The following is a 14,181-nucleotide window of genomic DNA, read 5'->3' on the forward strand; positions in this document are numbered from 1 at the left end:
TTAATTAATCCTTTCATTTTCCATTTATGTTTGTTGTTCAGCTGGTGAAATGATGTGCAGGACTGATGTAAAGTGCCCCTTGTGTTTTGCAGATCTGCTTTTCCTCGTGGGGCTGACCTCCACTGTGTGCGTGGTCTCTGAGCTAATAAAGAAGATGGAGAGGTGGAGAGGCCGAGGGACAGGCAAAATCGAGACATCAGATTCTTTCCACGAAGTATGACGCATGTTGCGTCCAGTGTGGAGAGAGCGGGGGGGGCTTGGATTGGTGGGGTTGGGTTTTTGGGGTGGTGCCCTGCAGAGGACACAGACTGGAAAGTAAACACGGGAGCAGGTTTTCCTTCCGTGTACTGTTCAGTTTTTGGGCTTTTCGAGTGTAATTTATGATGGGTTGTGCTGTCCTTACCTCAGAGGGGACAGTAGTGGTCAGAAACACAACCAGGCTTCAATGCTGTGGTTTGCTGCTTGAAACTGTACAACCTTTCAAGAACATTATTTATGAGGTTAACTGTTAACAAAGAGCGGTTATTGACATCATTCTCATTTTTAAAGGAAGCTTTCTGTCTTTTTTTAAACCACCTTTCTTTGAGCACAGGTGGCTGATTATAGCTTTTGTGGAACGATATGGCTCTCACATTCACGCATTCCAGCTCATCTTGCTAGACTGGTTTGAGTCCCCGTGTAGTTGCTTTGAAATATGTAACTTCACAATTTAGAAGACTACTTCTGTAAAAGAAATGTGTGCGATAATTTTGTGTACAGATTTTTGGAGGCAGTTACCACTATAAAGTTGTGTATTTTGTGGCTGAATAGATTTTTATTTGGGGGGGGGGGGATGAAAAAGAATTTAGTTTGTCCAAAAGTGGAGTATGTGTGAATGTGGTCAGTATGGTTTGGTGTTGGATGCAATGCCACTGCTATCTGCTGCATGCCTAGGGTGCTGGAATAGTGCTGTGATTTCACCATGTTTGGTTATTTTACTCTTTCATTTTTACCTACAAAGGTAATAAGTAGCCAAGGAAAATTGACAATTTTCTGTACATCATCAGTCCCTTTTATTCTTTTTGAGTCAGACATACTTGGGGTATAATTGAATAAATTAATTGAGTTTAACTGCTACAGGCTTCTATCCTTAGCTTTGAATAACAAATCATATATATATATGTATATATATATATATATATATAAATGTATTACGTTTATATGTACACAGACTAATTCATTCATTTCAGTGACTGACAAACTTCTGGTAATGTGTTTTAGAAAGAACAACACACTTGCTTACAAGTCACTCAAAGTTAAAGGTCCAGGAAACTGGATTCAAATTGTGGGTATATTCCCCACAAAATAGTGGCAAGAGCATCATTTACATATTACATGTGGGAAGGATTTCACTGGGCTTAGCGCTTTTGTTACGTAACCAACACCTAGTTAACCCCGCCCACTGAAAACCTGACGTTTATCCAAGGGGGAAAGCAAGCCAATTTTGGCACAGGCTTTTGTATGTTTTTTTAATGCAAAAAAATATTAAAACAACACATCAGCAAAGAATTCAAAGATTTCAGTTTCCTGGACCTTTAAGGAAGATACTGCAGTTGCAGTTGGACTGAATTCCTCCCCCAGTTTTAAGATTTGCACAAAAAAAGATTAATGAAAGGGGTTAAGATGATGGTCGCTTTCAGGTTCAGCCATGACCTCACAGGGAGCTCATTCCAAGTTGATTCCACTTCACATGCCCCTCCTCCCCTCCCAGCCCGCACCCCACATTCCTCTGTACCCACAGAATGAATAATCAAGTAAACCAGAATGTAGAATATATATTCATTTGTACAATTTTTGCTGTAAAATGTGTGATATTATTTATCTGTCATTTATCCAATGATATCCATTTGCACTCTTGATAGGAAGATAACCTACTGTATTTCTTTGATTTGTATGACAGAGAAGGGCCTTCTCAACACATATACTGGAGTGTTTACATCTTCAGATACCTCACCAAATGATTCAAGGCCTTTTCTCCACAGGCGAGGCAGCAGCTTCTCTCTGATGTTTCTTTAACTGGGGTGACTTTTGACCCCTCATAGCTTTTCTTTGCTTTGATCCACCTGACAGGTCCAAGTTGAGCTAGTAACAGCCCTTGTGTGTGTGCTGCTTCTCTTCCAAAAGGTACAAGTAAGGACCATCAGTGTGAAAATACTGGCTGTGCTTCTTGTTTTGTGTTCACACAGCTGAAACCAGTACTCTGTTGTGGCAGTTGGAGAATAAATCTGTACATTAAAATTTTTATAAACCTTTTAGCCCTGTCTCTAATTTTGTATGAAATTACTCTTGAAATGTCCGTATTAAAATCAAGCAGAGGAACTAAGGATAAAGGGATACTCCATGAAATAATCTCAATTTAATTATTTCATGGTCAAAAAACTGCATGCTCATACAACACTCAAACTATGACCATCACGTTACAAACCCCAGGTCCTTACTACATTTAAAACTCCCTTGAACTACTTGGCACAATAAAGGTAAATATAAATAAATAAAAGATTGCATACACCTTATTTATTTTCCTTATTGTATTCTATGTGTTGTTGCACAATCACATCAAGCTCACCAGAGTTGGCTATAAAGCAAAATTTTGCCTGTTCTCCATGGGCAGGAAAACATCACAAGCTAAATAAAAGATGCATAATGCAATATTGCATTACACACACACATCCATGTAAATTACTTGGTCACTATACAATGTAAAATATTAATGGTCACATAATTTCTTTGTTTTGATCCATACTTTAGTTTTCTGCAAACCCTGAGACTTGTACACTACATAATACTCCATAATAAATAATACAGAATTTGACAAGGCTGTTGCTTTGACTGAAAAAACTTTTCCCAAACTCAGTGGACCTAGACAATCCCATCTTGTTGGGGTCTTTGTAGTTCTAACACAGGCGGAAGGTAAAGATCATGCTTTAATGGTGGTTATTTCTGATTAAAATCAGTGAGGCATCTGAGGTCAATTATATTGCAATGATGTGGATTCTTGGTAATTCTGGCTTCTTGAACAAAGGTTTTGGTGGTATCCCTGAGCATTGTTGAGCCAAAGGGCACATTAGAACAATAGTCAAAAGGCTTTTTACTGCTGTGCATAATCTGCTATACTTTTCAGTAGTTCCAACAATACACTCTATTAGGCCAATTACAATATTCTTATTTCTGTTAAAACGCATCGTATAAAGTATCGCATAGCATTTTTGACAGTTGTTAAATTGGCACGGCAAAGGGATTGTCTTTGTTTACCACATTACCCGGTGTGGTTTTCTCACTCTCACACGGTCTCGAGTCCGGTTAGTCCGACACGTGGTCACAAATCGCACTCGGACTGGGCTGGCTGGTTCCCAGCACTGCTGATCCTCTTCCTGGTCATCATCATTACTATCGTCGTCATCGCAATCATCGCCATGGTCATCACCATCATAATTATCTTCATTTTCTCTGTCATCGTCACATTCCAGCTGTGCAGAGCTGTTGCTGGTGTCTTGGGTGGCCTGGGGACTCTCTGTATGATTCTGCTGCTGCTCTTGAGCTTGTCGCTGGCCTGTCTTCCTCCACTTTTTCGTGAAGAAGCCTGCACCCACAGAGCTCTGTACAGCCCCCATCAGGTCTCTGAAGAGTTGTCCAGGAAGATGGGGTCCCTGCAACAGGTCTTCTGGGGCCTTTCCCTCTTTCATCTCCTTCACCACTTGGTGCACCAGTGCCCCCCTGTACAACCTGTCAGAGGGGATATAAATTCTCAGTTTTCTGCTTGTACACCATAAAGCACCAGTCTGATGCAATTCCAGTGTTTTTAAAATTAAATCTACAATTTATGGTGTATTCTTAATGAGACAACACTTGTATAAAGGATGGCTTTTACAGAGAATTGCTACAGATTCTCAGAAAATACCTTAACCTTACTCCTTTGAGCACACTTTCAATATCACAGGCAGAAAAAAACTGCATGTTATTATGTGTATGTGTTTATTACAAACTGGTGAATCTGAAAGAAATAGACCAAAGTTGACAATGAGGGCAAACTGAGGTTACTGCACACCAGGCACACTCAGGCTCCGGCAGAGGAAAGCAGAGCAGCTGGTTCAGGAGAAGGCTCATCCGGAGGCAGGATTGCCATTGGCAAAAAGTGTGGGCCACACCTGGGTCAGGCCCCTTGTCTCTCTGTCTTTTCACCCGCAACTGGTTCAGCCTCTTCCAGACTGCCGCCAGGTCCCGGCCCCACTTGGTCTGTCCTAACCAAACAAAGAGGAGTCTTGTGCATGCTTTATTTTCCCCCATACCAGGCTACCTCCCCCTTCCTTTAGACAGGGTTGGTTCTCCAAATGTCTCCCCCCCCCAGCTAATGCAGTACCGAAAGCTAGGACAACAGAGCAGCGCCACCGCATTGCTCCTGTATGCAATCAGCATGACAAAACTTGGAGGACCTGAGGGTCTAAGTAATAGCAAGACATTTTAAGAAAGCATCTAATTTGTTCATGCGCATATACAAGATATCTTATTAATGTTGTTTTATTTGGTAATACCTGGAAACAGTTTTGCCTGTATGCAGGACTATTTCTGACTAAATCTGTCCCCAGGATAATTATATGAAGAACTATGGAGCATACTTGAATTACAGGCAACTTACCTTCTTGGATTTTCACTCGACTGAGCTCTCCAAACACAAATCCCAACAGCAATGCTTGAAGATGCTGCAGATCCGGCCTGGGCTCAGCATGAGTCAGCCAAAAACAGGTTACGCACACAGGTAGATGTAGGTGAGAGGGCACCAGCCGTAGCAAAGATGGTTTCACTTTCAGAGTCTCCAATAGGAACTCAAGCCGGATCTGGACCCACACCTGCAAGATAATGAAATTTTATTAACCATTATAGCACAATGCTTGTCCTGTGTTCCAGAACGTGACACACCCGGATGGTCAGAACGAAAGGGTTCTAGCGGTTTCAACCTTTAAAATCCCGTATCATAGCACTACATTGCATGGCGTCAAAGAATTTTAACATTTCAGTGTTAAACAATATTGCAGCTGTGCAAGAATGACTGTGACTCTTCAGGAGAATTCCCAAAAGAGCACAAGAAATTTCAAAGAATTGACAGAATATGAAAGTCATTTTTAATCACATTATTTTAGTCATGTTCAAAATCCAAAAGCCAGGATATTCACAAGAAGAAAAGGGCATTGACATACTACACCACTGCAGCCTGTAGTCCATGCACAACTGATGTAGGCAGACTGCAGTGCCAATCGGTTAGTCATTACTGGGAGCCCCCTGCTGACTCACCCCCCTCCCCCCCCCCTTCTTGGCTGACACTGTGGTCAATCATGCATTCCCTCAAGTTAGTCCCAATCACAGTTTCTACTGGAACAGCACACTAAGAAGTGAAAAGCTGGGTGTGTCACACAAGATCCCTCAATTTTTTTTATTTTTATGTTTAACGTCTATTTATTGGTATTTTAGTTAACAAACAAACAAACAAACAGTAATCACAGTATACAAATTATATAAAATATTGCAAAAAACTTTGTGTTTTGTGTTTTCATACACATAGGACAGGCATAGTACATATACAGTATACAGTGTAAATATCAACCAAGGTACAAAGCTGCTTTACGTGGTATTTACTGACATCTTATATTAGGTATAGCCTAGTTATTGTAGTAAAGAAATTAAGAGGGTGTTTACTGCCTGGCCTACATAATCAATAAAGGGTTGCCAAGTCTTATGGAACTTCTCAATGGAACCTCGTAGGGTGAATCTGAGTTTTTCCAGTTTAAGGTGTTGCATTACATCTTTTATCAACACAGTGTGAGTGGGAGGCTGTGCCTGTTATCAGTTCAATAGAATTAATCTGCGTGCCAGAAGGTTTATGAACCTTTCCACAGTGGAATTGAGTCCTCTAAGAGGACTATCCTCTCCTGGCACCCCAACTACTGCCAATACTGGGTCATGTTCTATCATGTGCCCTAGGATATCAGACTTTAAAAAATAGAATTCCAAAAATAGGACAGAACATGTGCTCTATCCATTGCTCCAGTTAAGCCAATGACTAAGTCCTCCTCCCAAGCGGATTTCAGAAAATCTAGGGATATATCTAATTGTTCAGACATACAGTTATAGATATAAGATATTACCCCCCTAGACAAAGGATCAACAGAAAACAAGCATTCCATCTTGGTGCTATTAGGTGCATTAGGAAAGGTATTTGTATTAGATCTAATATAGTTCCGAATTTGTAGCAATTGAAAGAAATGGGTTTGAGGCAGATTGAATTTACTGCGTAGTAATTCAAAAGAAGGAAACATGCCATTTATATAAAGATCTTTCATTTTTATAATGCCATTACGAGTCCATAGTTGAAAGGAGCTATCTAACAGAGAGGGATGGAAATGGATTTTAAGGGACTGTAGATCCCTCAATTTTTTAATGCCATCCTACTGGCTCTCGGTAGTGGCCTGTCAAGTTTCTGTTCACATAACAACTGAAAATTGGTCCTGGAGGGCCACAGTACAATGTAGAACAATACAGGTGACTAAATTATGAGGATAGATGGTATTTATTACCTTGTTCAGGCTCTCCAAAGGTAGGTACAGAACAGTTTTTATCAGCTCAGCAGGAACAGAAGATGGCTTCAGAAACAGACCCTGTCTCCCAAACTCCTGTACACAGTAAGCCGAACACAAGTTCACCCTTGCATCCACAAGGCTCATCTTTCTGTCAGTTTGCTTCTGCTTCCCATGAAGTAACAGGCTGTATAGAACCTGGCGAATGGGATGTGAGGTTGTGTTGCAACTTGGTAGCTGGAAATCCTCAACTTGACTGTACAGCATCACTCTTCGCAACACCAGTACATTTAGGATGAAGAAGCCCAATTGCCCCTTAGCCAATGCCAGGAGGATCCATGTTGGCAAGGCCCTAATGCCATCTGGCATGTTGGACTGTGGGGCTCCCTCTGTGAAGAATGGGACCAGGTTGCTGGCAGAGAGCTGGTAGTACTTCAATCCAGAGGAGAGGAGGGAGTGGACATACCTTCTACTGTGGGCACTTCCAAGAACTTCCAGCACCCCTTTCAGGGCCGCCTGTGGACCTGTGAACTGAGCCAACCAGTGAAGGAGGTTGTCAATGCAATCATGGGTCCTATCTTTGGACTTGCGTGGCCCTTCTGGGAAATTGGCCTGGATGAAGAATGTCTTCATGATGTGTTGCAGATTAGTGTAATCATGGCTAGCCATGGCAGTATAACCGACCATGGTAGCAAACAGTGGTAGAAGCTCTTTATTCATGTGGTTGAAGTGTGTACAGAATCTATTGATGGAGAAGAGCCGAGCATCTATGTACATCTCCGAAGTCTTCTTACACGCTTTCACATTGTCCCAGCAAAAATAATTTGTGGGGACACACCCTCCCTTCAAATCAAAGATGTAGAAGATGCTGTCCATGGTCAGCACTGCACAATTCCACTGGTTGGCCAGGGACGCTATTTCCCTCGAAGCCTCTGCAATGCACTGAACAAATGGCACCTGCATTTCAGACAGGACCTGCCTGAACACAGTTTTACCAAGGACAGGTAGGATTGTCCCCCGAGATCCTGTTGACAGGGCGTGAGCCACTGTAATGTTAGTTTGGGCTCGCTGCTTGAGAATCTTGAACTTCTTGTCGGTGTGATCCATACTGCCATCCAGCACAACAAAGGGGCGTATGTTACAGAGGAAGAGGGCCCTAAAAAATTTACGGATGCGATGAGAAAAGGAGTCATATTCTCCCCCATGCTGGTGATCAAAACATGAAACTAAATACAGTCTGCGGTACAAACTGTTGCCATCGATGACAAGTGTGGTGTTTCTTAAATGCAGATCAATAAAAAAATCTGTGCTTTCAGCCATGTACTTTGAGAAATCCTGAATCCACATGATGCTGTAAAAAATGGAGCAAAAAATTAATCTTGCAAGCTTGCTCTGTTTAGCTTTAATCCAGTTTTTGACTTTTCTGTAGTACTTTATGTTGTAGTTTAGCCTTGTAGGTGCACACGTAAGTGATTACCAACAAGAGGGAGTGTACAGTATTTTGTTTCATAGGCTTATCAGTTTATCATACAGTTTAAATAGCATAAATATGACGGAACAACCACAACATAAGGTTTCTGCACCGCAGATGCCAGAACACTACTACTTTTTGTTAGAATTATTTTTATAAATTTATTTATAAGGGGTCCAAACCACCACAGGGGGAACCTGTTGTTTTTGTTAGGATTGTGGTGCAATAGTACACAACACAATATTGACATTTATGAGCCTAGTACCTGTGCCCAATTTGACTGAGAGTTTTAAAATGTAGTAGGGTGGATAAAGCGAATGTGGGACACTTTTTGATAGATTCAGTAGGAGTTTGATGGCTGAGCACGCCCACTGTAAAGACATCAGTCCAATAAAAACAATTGTTGAATGACAGTAACTACTGTAGCAACAATTCAAGAATGTTTTTTTTTTGATTGGCTGTTGATTTGTACATAGCAGAGTAATGCAAAGCTTAAGTATATACAGTACTGTGCAAAAGTCTTAGTCACCCTAGATTTTTAAATATAATATGTAGTATATATTTGGTCTTTTTGTTTTCTGCATTAGTGTGTCAGTAGAAAAGAGCAAATTTGAGATTTCCAAACATGAATTTTCCAAAAAATGAAATTTTACAGATACATTTCTGTATTTTGTTAAATAAAGTAATATTTTAAGTAATAGACTACTTCTCAGACAAAAACTTGATCAAGGGTCTCTGGGATTACTTGGAGAGCCAGAAGCAAGCGAAACAGCCAAAAGTCTGCAGAAGAATGTGGCAAGTTCTCCAAAATGCTTGGAACAACCTACCAGCCGATTTTCTTATAAAACTACAGGACAGTGTACCTAAGAGAATTGATGTAGTTTTAAAGGCGAAGGGTGGTCACACCAAACATTGATTTTATTTAGTTTTTAACTATGTACTACTCTTTATATTATTTTTTATAACCTTTCATTTCATCATTTTTGAAAGCATCTTAGCTGTACAGCATTTTTTTTTTTTTACAGGTGCCTAAGACTTTTGCACAGTCCTGTATATATATATCCCTTTCCGGGCGGCATGGTGGTGCAGTGGGTAGCACTGTCGCCTCACAGCCAGAAGGTTGTAGGTTCAAATCTCAGCTTTCTGTGTAGAGTTTGCATATTCTCCCTGTGTCCGTGTGGGTTTCCTCCCACAGTCCAAAGATGTGCAGGTAGGCCGACTGGAGACTCCAAATTGCCTATGAGTGTGAGTGTGAGAATGAATGGTGTGCGTGCCCTGTGATAGACTGGCGGCCTGTCCAGGGTGTATTCCAGATAGGCTCCAGCATCCCCTGTGATCCTGCTCAGGATAAGCGGGTATAGATAATGGATGGATGGATGGATATTCCTTTCCTTGTGATTCTACCTCTGTGTATGAATTACTTGTTTTGTGGTTTTGTTGAAGGATGGTCAAACAACAAGCCACTGATTAAACAGATGAGCATGGCTTTTCACTTAAACTCTTGGCACTATAAGACTGTTTCATGAAGTTTAGGTGCTATGTAAATAAGGTCAGTGTTCCAGGCAGACATTTTGATTCAAAACTTTGCTTATGAATCTATTGATAGCTGGATCGCTAGTTTGGTAGGTGGCAAATGTAGTATTGAACTGAAAACAAAAGCTTCAAGTGATGTAAGGAAGAGAACTGTAAAATGTAACAGACTAATAAGCAGCTTTTTCTATTATGACATACTTGACTAAAACATTATTAGATAAGGCCAAAATATTCAGGAATTGAATGGGATTTGAATAATTATTTTAAAATGTTTGAACGATTTCATTCAATTACTGAATAAAGCTAACTGATTTTACTAGAACATGTACTTGGGTAGTTGTAACATCTGACTTGTGTCAAACATTACAAACATTATTGTGGCACATATACTGTCTGTAAATACATTTAAAAGCTATAAACAATTAGTATAAAGACTTTTGCATAAAAATCACTGGTATAGGTGAAGCGGGGTGAAAAAAGTGCTACAATTGCCCTCAGTCACCCTATAAATCCCCCAATGAAATAGCAACATTCGTTATACAAATACACAGTATCTGCACAAATATGAATAAAACATCAACAGATCATAAATTTTTAAGCTATAATTAATAAACAAAACAAAGCTGGCATAAACGGGTCTATTAAAGTATTTCTGTAGTTGCATACTTAACATTAAGAAACAAACCATCAACATTAAGGTAAAATAAGTTTTCTATTTCACCCACACACAAATTTTATATTAACAAAAAGAACAATTTTCATAAAATGATATTTCTGCGCATATACGTTTACCTTGTGAGCAGCATACAGCCAAGCGTTATCTCACTGCAGGAAAACGAAACCGAAAGGGGACATTTTACCGTACTGTTTAGAATATAAGAGCAATAGTTTTCAGCGTTAGGTTATTCATTGCAATGGTTTAATGAAATGTATCCATTCAATCAATAAAATTAATCAATCAACGTTTATTAACAATTTACAGTTAATGAATTATTTGTTAACATCCCTAATGTGTATGCATTTCAGTCTCTAAATTGTATTATCTGATATGATTCATACATTTATTTGTATTATTATTATTAGTTACTCATAACAAACACAGTACAAAAAGAAGTATCTGAACAAAAACATGTTTTCAATGTACAAAAACGTCAAGTTACTCATGCATACAAAGCACTGTCTATAAGTCATTAACTGAAACTTGCTAAATCCAGGCCTGTCATTGATATCAAAATGAGACCAAATTACAACAAATGGCTATCTTGGCTCACAAAAACTAAACAAGCTCTATTCCAAAGCAATGCTGCCCAATGTTGCCTGAATCATGTAACTTGGCTCAGTGTTTTTTCATCTTACCATTTGAAGAGAATGTGTCATTCAAACTTTGTGTCACATAATTACAGCGATCACAATTTTATCAAGCATTTGTTTATTTTATCTCAAAGTGTGCTTGTGAAATCTGAAAATATGAAAACATTCCTTCCATGTTGCTGAGAACATACAACCCATTTTATTGTTTTTTGTCTTTTTGTAAACATCTTTTTTTCTGCAGCTTCAAAATTAAACAGAATTGGCTCCAGTTTCCAGTTCACTAAAAATACACATTAAAAGCATTAAACATTAAAACTAGCACAATAAACGGTATAGTAATATATACAGTGGTATAATAGTTTATTATATACATTTACCCAGTATTTTGTATGATTCACACTACATTTGTGTTGGAATTGTTCTGTATGATCCTGACACTGGACTGCTCCAAATAGAATCCAGGGAAGATAGGACCAGTAGGTTTGATATGAAATGTGTGAAGTTGGGTCCTTTTCTTCATCTCTTCTTTGGTAGTCTGAATAACCTCTTCCTCCAAAGTAAAAAAGGAGAGGGTTCTCCTTTCACAGTCCAAACATACCCTCATCCTGCCAGGGGCATGCAGAACAGAGCTCAGTGTTGAACTGGAGTGTCGGGTAGGGCCTTCGAAGGCTTGCAGCCGTCGACCGTCCCAGCGGAGGGCCCAGGCAATGCAGGTGTCCACCCAGGACTGGTTGGAACCCTTGCAGGTGGCTCCCACCTCCCACCTCCGACCTCCTGACAGAACCACCTCCCACATATGCTGCCCTGTTGAGAAACCCTGGGAGCACAGGACTTGGGGGTGCAGTCGAAAGCGTTCTGGGTGGGAGGGAAATACCTGTCCTTTTTCTACCCACTCTGCAGACAAGAGATCTCCAGACAGGCACAGATTGCTGTGAGCAGTATTGCGGTCCAGTGTTAGTTTGGCTCTCTGTAATTGTAACTGAGGGGGGCTCTTTTGGATCTTGCTCATATTTCTCCAAGCCTGTGACCTTGTAGGCACAGTTAGTTTCAACAGGATCTCTTGACTATGGCTAAGCCTATCTTGAATCATTTTGCCCAACCTTCTTGCTAATGTCTTGCCCTCTTTTTCAATTTGTTTAACCGAAGCCCTGTCCAGCTCCCATTTTGTCAATGTGTAGCCCTGAATGTGGATGTCAACTTTCAAAAGCTTCTCCAACATTTTCTGGCAGGAATTCACAAACTCCCAGTCTGGCATGGGATTCTGCTGTAATTCCCGTGCTTCAACAAGGAGCTGTTCTGAGGCATCCTTCTTCTTCTGCATCTCCCCTTCGTATGAGTCCAGTCTAGCGTGCTGACGGTTCTCCTCACCATCAATAAAATCCAATATGCTCTGTTCATCTGCTGAGACCATTTCATGGATCATGTGGAACAGCCCAGAGATTTGCTTCTTAAGCCTGCTCCGGTCAGCGATCACGTGTTCCTGTGCATCCTGCAACCAGCTCACAACTTCCTGCAAAGCCTTCTGTGACTGCTCCAGCCTCCCAATCTCTCCCATTAGCACAACCCTCATCTGTGCCATGGCCTTGTCCAGCAACTGGCAGCTATGGTCCTTATGGCTCTCCTGGCAGGACCGGCAGAGGCAAGCCTTGTGCTGAGGACAGTAATACTCCCAGGGCTCCCCATGCTCTGGGCAGTCTGCTATGACAGGTAGAGTTTCAGAATGTCCACTGTCACCTCCCTGCCCAAGCGAAGGTTCTGATGACTCCAGGGAATACAAAGATGACTCTCTGACAACTTGGAGGTGTTCAACGATGCTAGCAAGTTTGATGTTTCTCTGTAAAACAGGAAGCTCCCTAAATTCCGCCCGGTACTCAGGGCAACTGTAAATCTTTGTTGTGTCCTGGTTTTCCCATCCCTTGCACAAGCAGTCACGGCAGAAGTTGTGTCCACAATGAAGAAACTCAGGGTTCCTGTAGATGCGCAGGCAAACAGAACAGCTCAGTTCAGCCTCCATTTTTGTAGTAGGGGATGACATTGTCTCCCAGAAGAAATATATGCTTCCGATTCACTGTTATTGGGTGAGAAGAATTTCACTACGGCAGAGCAGAGAAATCTCAGAGATGCCTTTGTTTCTCTGATAAAATCTATCGTCTTTCCAGTACATTTATTTGCTTGCCTATGGTTTTTAAAGTACCATCTCAAAAAAGACGTGACAGCAAGCAATCTCAAATTTGTAGCAGTAGATGAGGAACTATTTTCAGAAAGAGGAAGGGTAATTTCCTTTGACCTTATATGGGATTGCGTGTTTATGTGCTAAGTAAGGCTGTAAAAAAAGCGGAAATGCTCTCAACACCCTGATTAGACAGGCAATAAAATAAAGAATCATTTTGCATGTGGTCAACTACTAATGTAGTAAAGAATCTGGGTGCATGCAAGTATGTGTTATTTGGGGATTTATTCAATTGTATTTGTGGAAGAAAATCTTTATATATAGCTCAATGTTCCATTATCTAGCACAGGCTTGTATATTAATATACTTCCAAAATTAATTATGGAATTATAACATTGTGTTATGATACTGTAAATGTGACTTTGTTGAAACTGCAATTGCTACAGTGGAATGTTGCCCTGGTTTAATACATGGAAAGCAGATTACCTAGTACTGGATTGTTTTTATTTGGAATCTCATCTGACAGGAATATTTTAAAAGTCTAGTTTTTTTTTTTCAAAATTGCACAATTTAACAACTCAATTAAGTTATTTTTAAAGATACAGCATTTCTTGATTAACTGGAATCAGTTATAGTTTGTGTCTTAAAATTTGCTCTGTTATTAGTAGCCTTTGGAATAACCTAAATTCTGTCATCAAGTGAAAACATTGCGGAACAGACGTTTCAGCACAAATTGTGCAATGAGATTGCAAATTGTAGAGCAATAGCAAAAAAGAAAATCTGTGGAGGAAGTGAGCATTACAGACACCATGGAGGGGCAGAGGGATGGGGTTGGAGCCTATCCTAGCATGCAGTGGGCAAGAGGTAGGAGCACACCCTTGCCAGTCCATTGCATTGACCACGCACCTTTCACTCAAACATTCTGACCTTTAGTGATTTAGAGTCTGAAATCAGCCTACTCCATGTCTTTGGACTGTGGGAGGAAACCAGAGTACCCAGTGGAAACAGGTGGAAAGGCCACAGAAAGGCCCTCAGTCAGTATTCAAACTTACTAGCCTGTATATAGCTATGAAGGTAGCTAACAAGGCTTT

General features: G+C 40.5%; 3 protein-coding genes across 4 annotated transcripts in view; 1 reads left to right on the forward strand and 2 right to left on the reverse strand.

The window, feature by feature from the left end:
- atp2c1 (ATPase secretory pathway Ca2+ transporting 1) overlaps positions 1-2,294 on the forward strand; it is a 43,811-nt gene extending 41,517 nt beyond the window's left edge. For both annotated transcript variants that reach the window (XM_064344274.1, XM_064344284.1), the window contains exon 27: positions 93-2,294. In XM_064344274.1, coding sequence (XP_064200344.1) covers positions 93-220 — 128 coding nt within the window. In that variant the 3' untranslated portion in view covers positions 221-2,294. The remainder of the gene's footprint in view (positions 1-92) is intronic.
- LOC135259678 (protein asteroid homolog 1-like) lies at positions 824-10,470 on the reverse strand. The gene is made up of 5 exons (XM_064344297.1): positions 10,402-10,470; positions 6,606-7,956; positions 4,673-4,883; positions 4,085-4,277; positions 824-3,762 (listed from the first exon to the last, which is right to left on the reverse strand). The coding sequence occupies exons 1-5, from the start codon at positions 10,413-10,415 to the stop codon at positions 3,288-3,290; spliced, it is 2,244 nt and encodes a 747-aa protein (XP_064200367.1). The 5' UTR covers positions 10,416-10,470; the 3' UTR covers positions 824-3,287.
- An 84-nt stretch (positions 10,471-10,554) lies between these two features.
- Positions 10,555-13,185, reverse strand: LOC135259691 (E3 ubiquitin-protein ligase TRIM7-like). The gene has a single exon (XM_064344322.1). It carries the CDS (start codon positions 12,953-12,955, stop codon positions 11,315-11,317), a length of 1,641 nt encoding a protein of 546 aa, XP_064200392.1. The 5' UTR covers positions 12,956-13,185; the 3' UTR covers positions 10,555-11,314.
- Positions 13,186-14,181: the final 996 nt, after the last annotated feature.

This window comes from Anguilla rostrata, chromosome 1, assembly GCF_018555375.3.
Source record: "Anguilla rostrata isolate EN2019 chromosome 1, ASM1855537v3, whole genome shotgun sequence".
NCBI classification, from domain to species: Eukaryota; Metazoa; Chordata; class Actinopteri; order Anguilliformes; family Anguillidae; genus Anguilla; species Anguilla rostrata.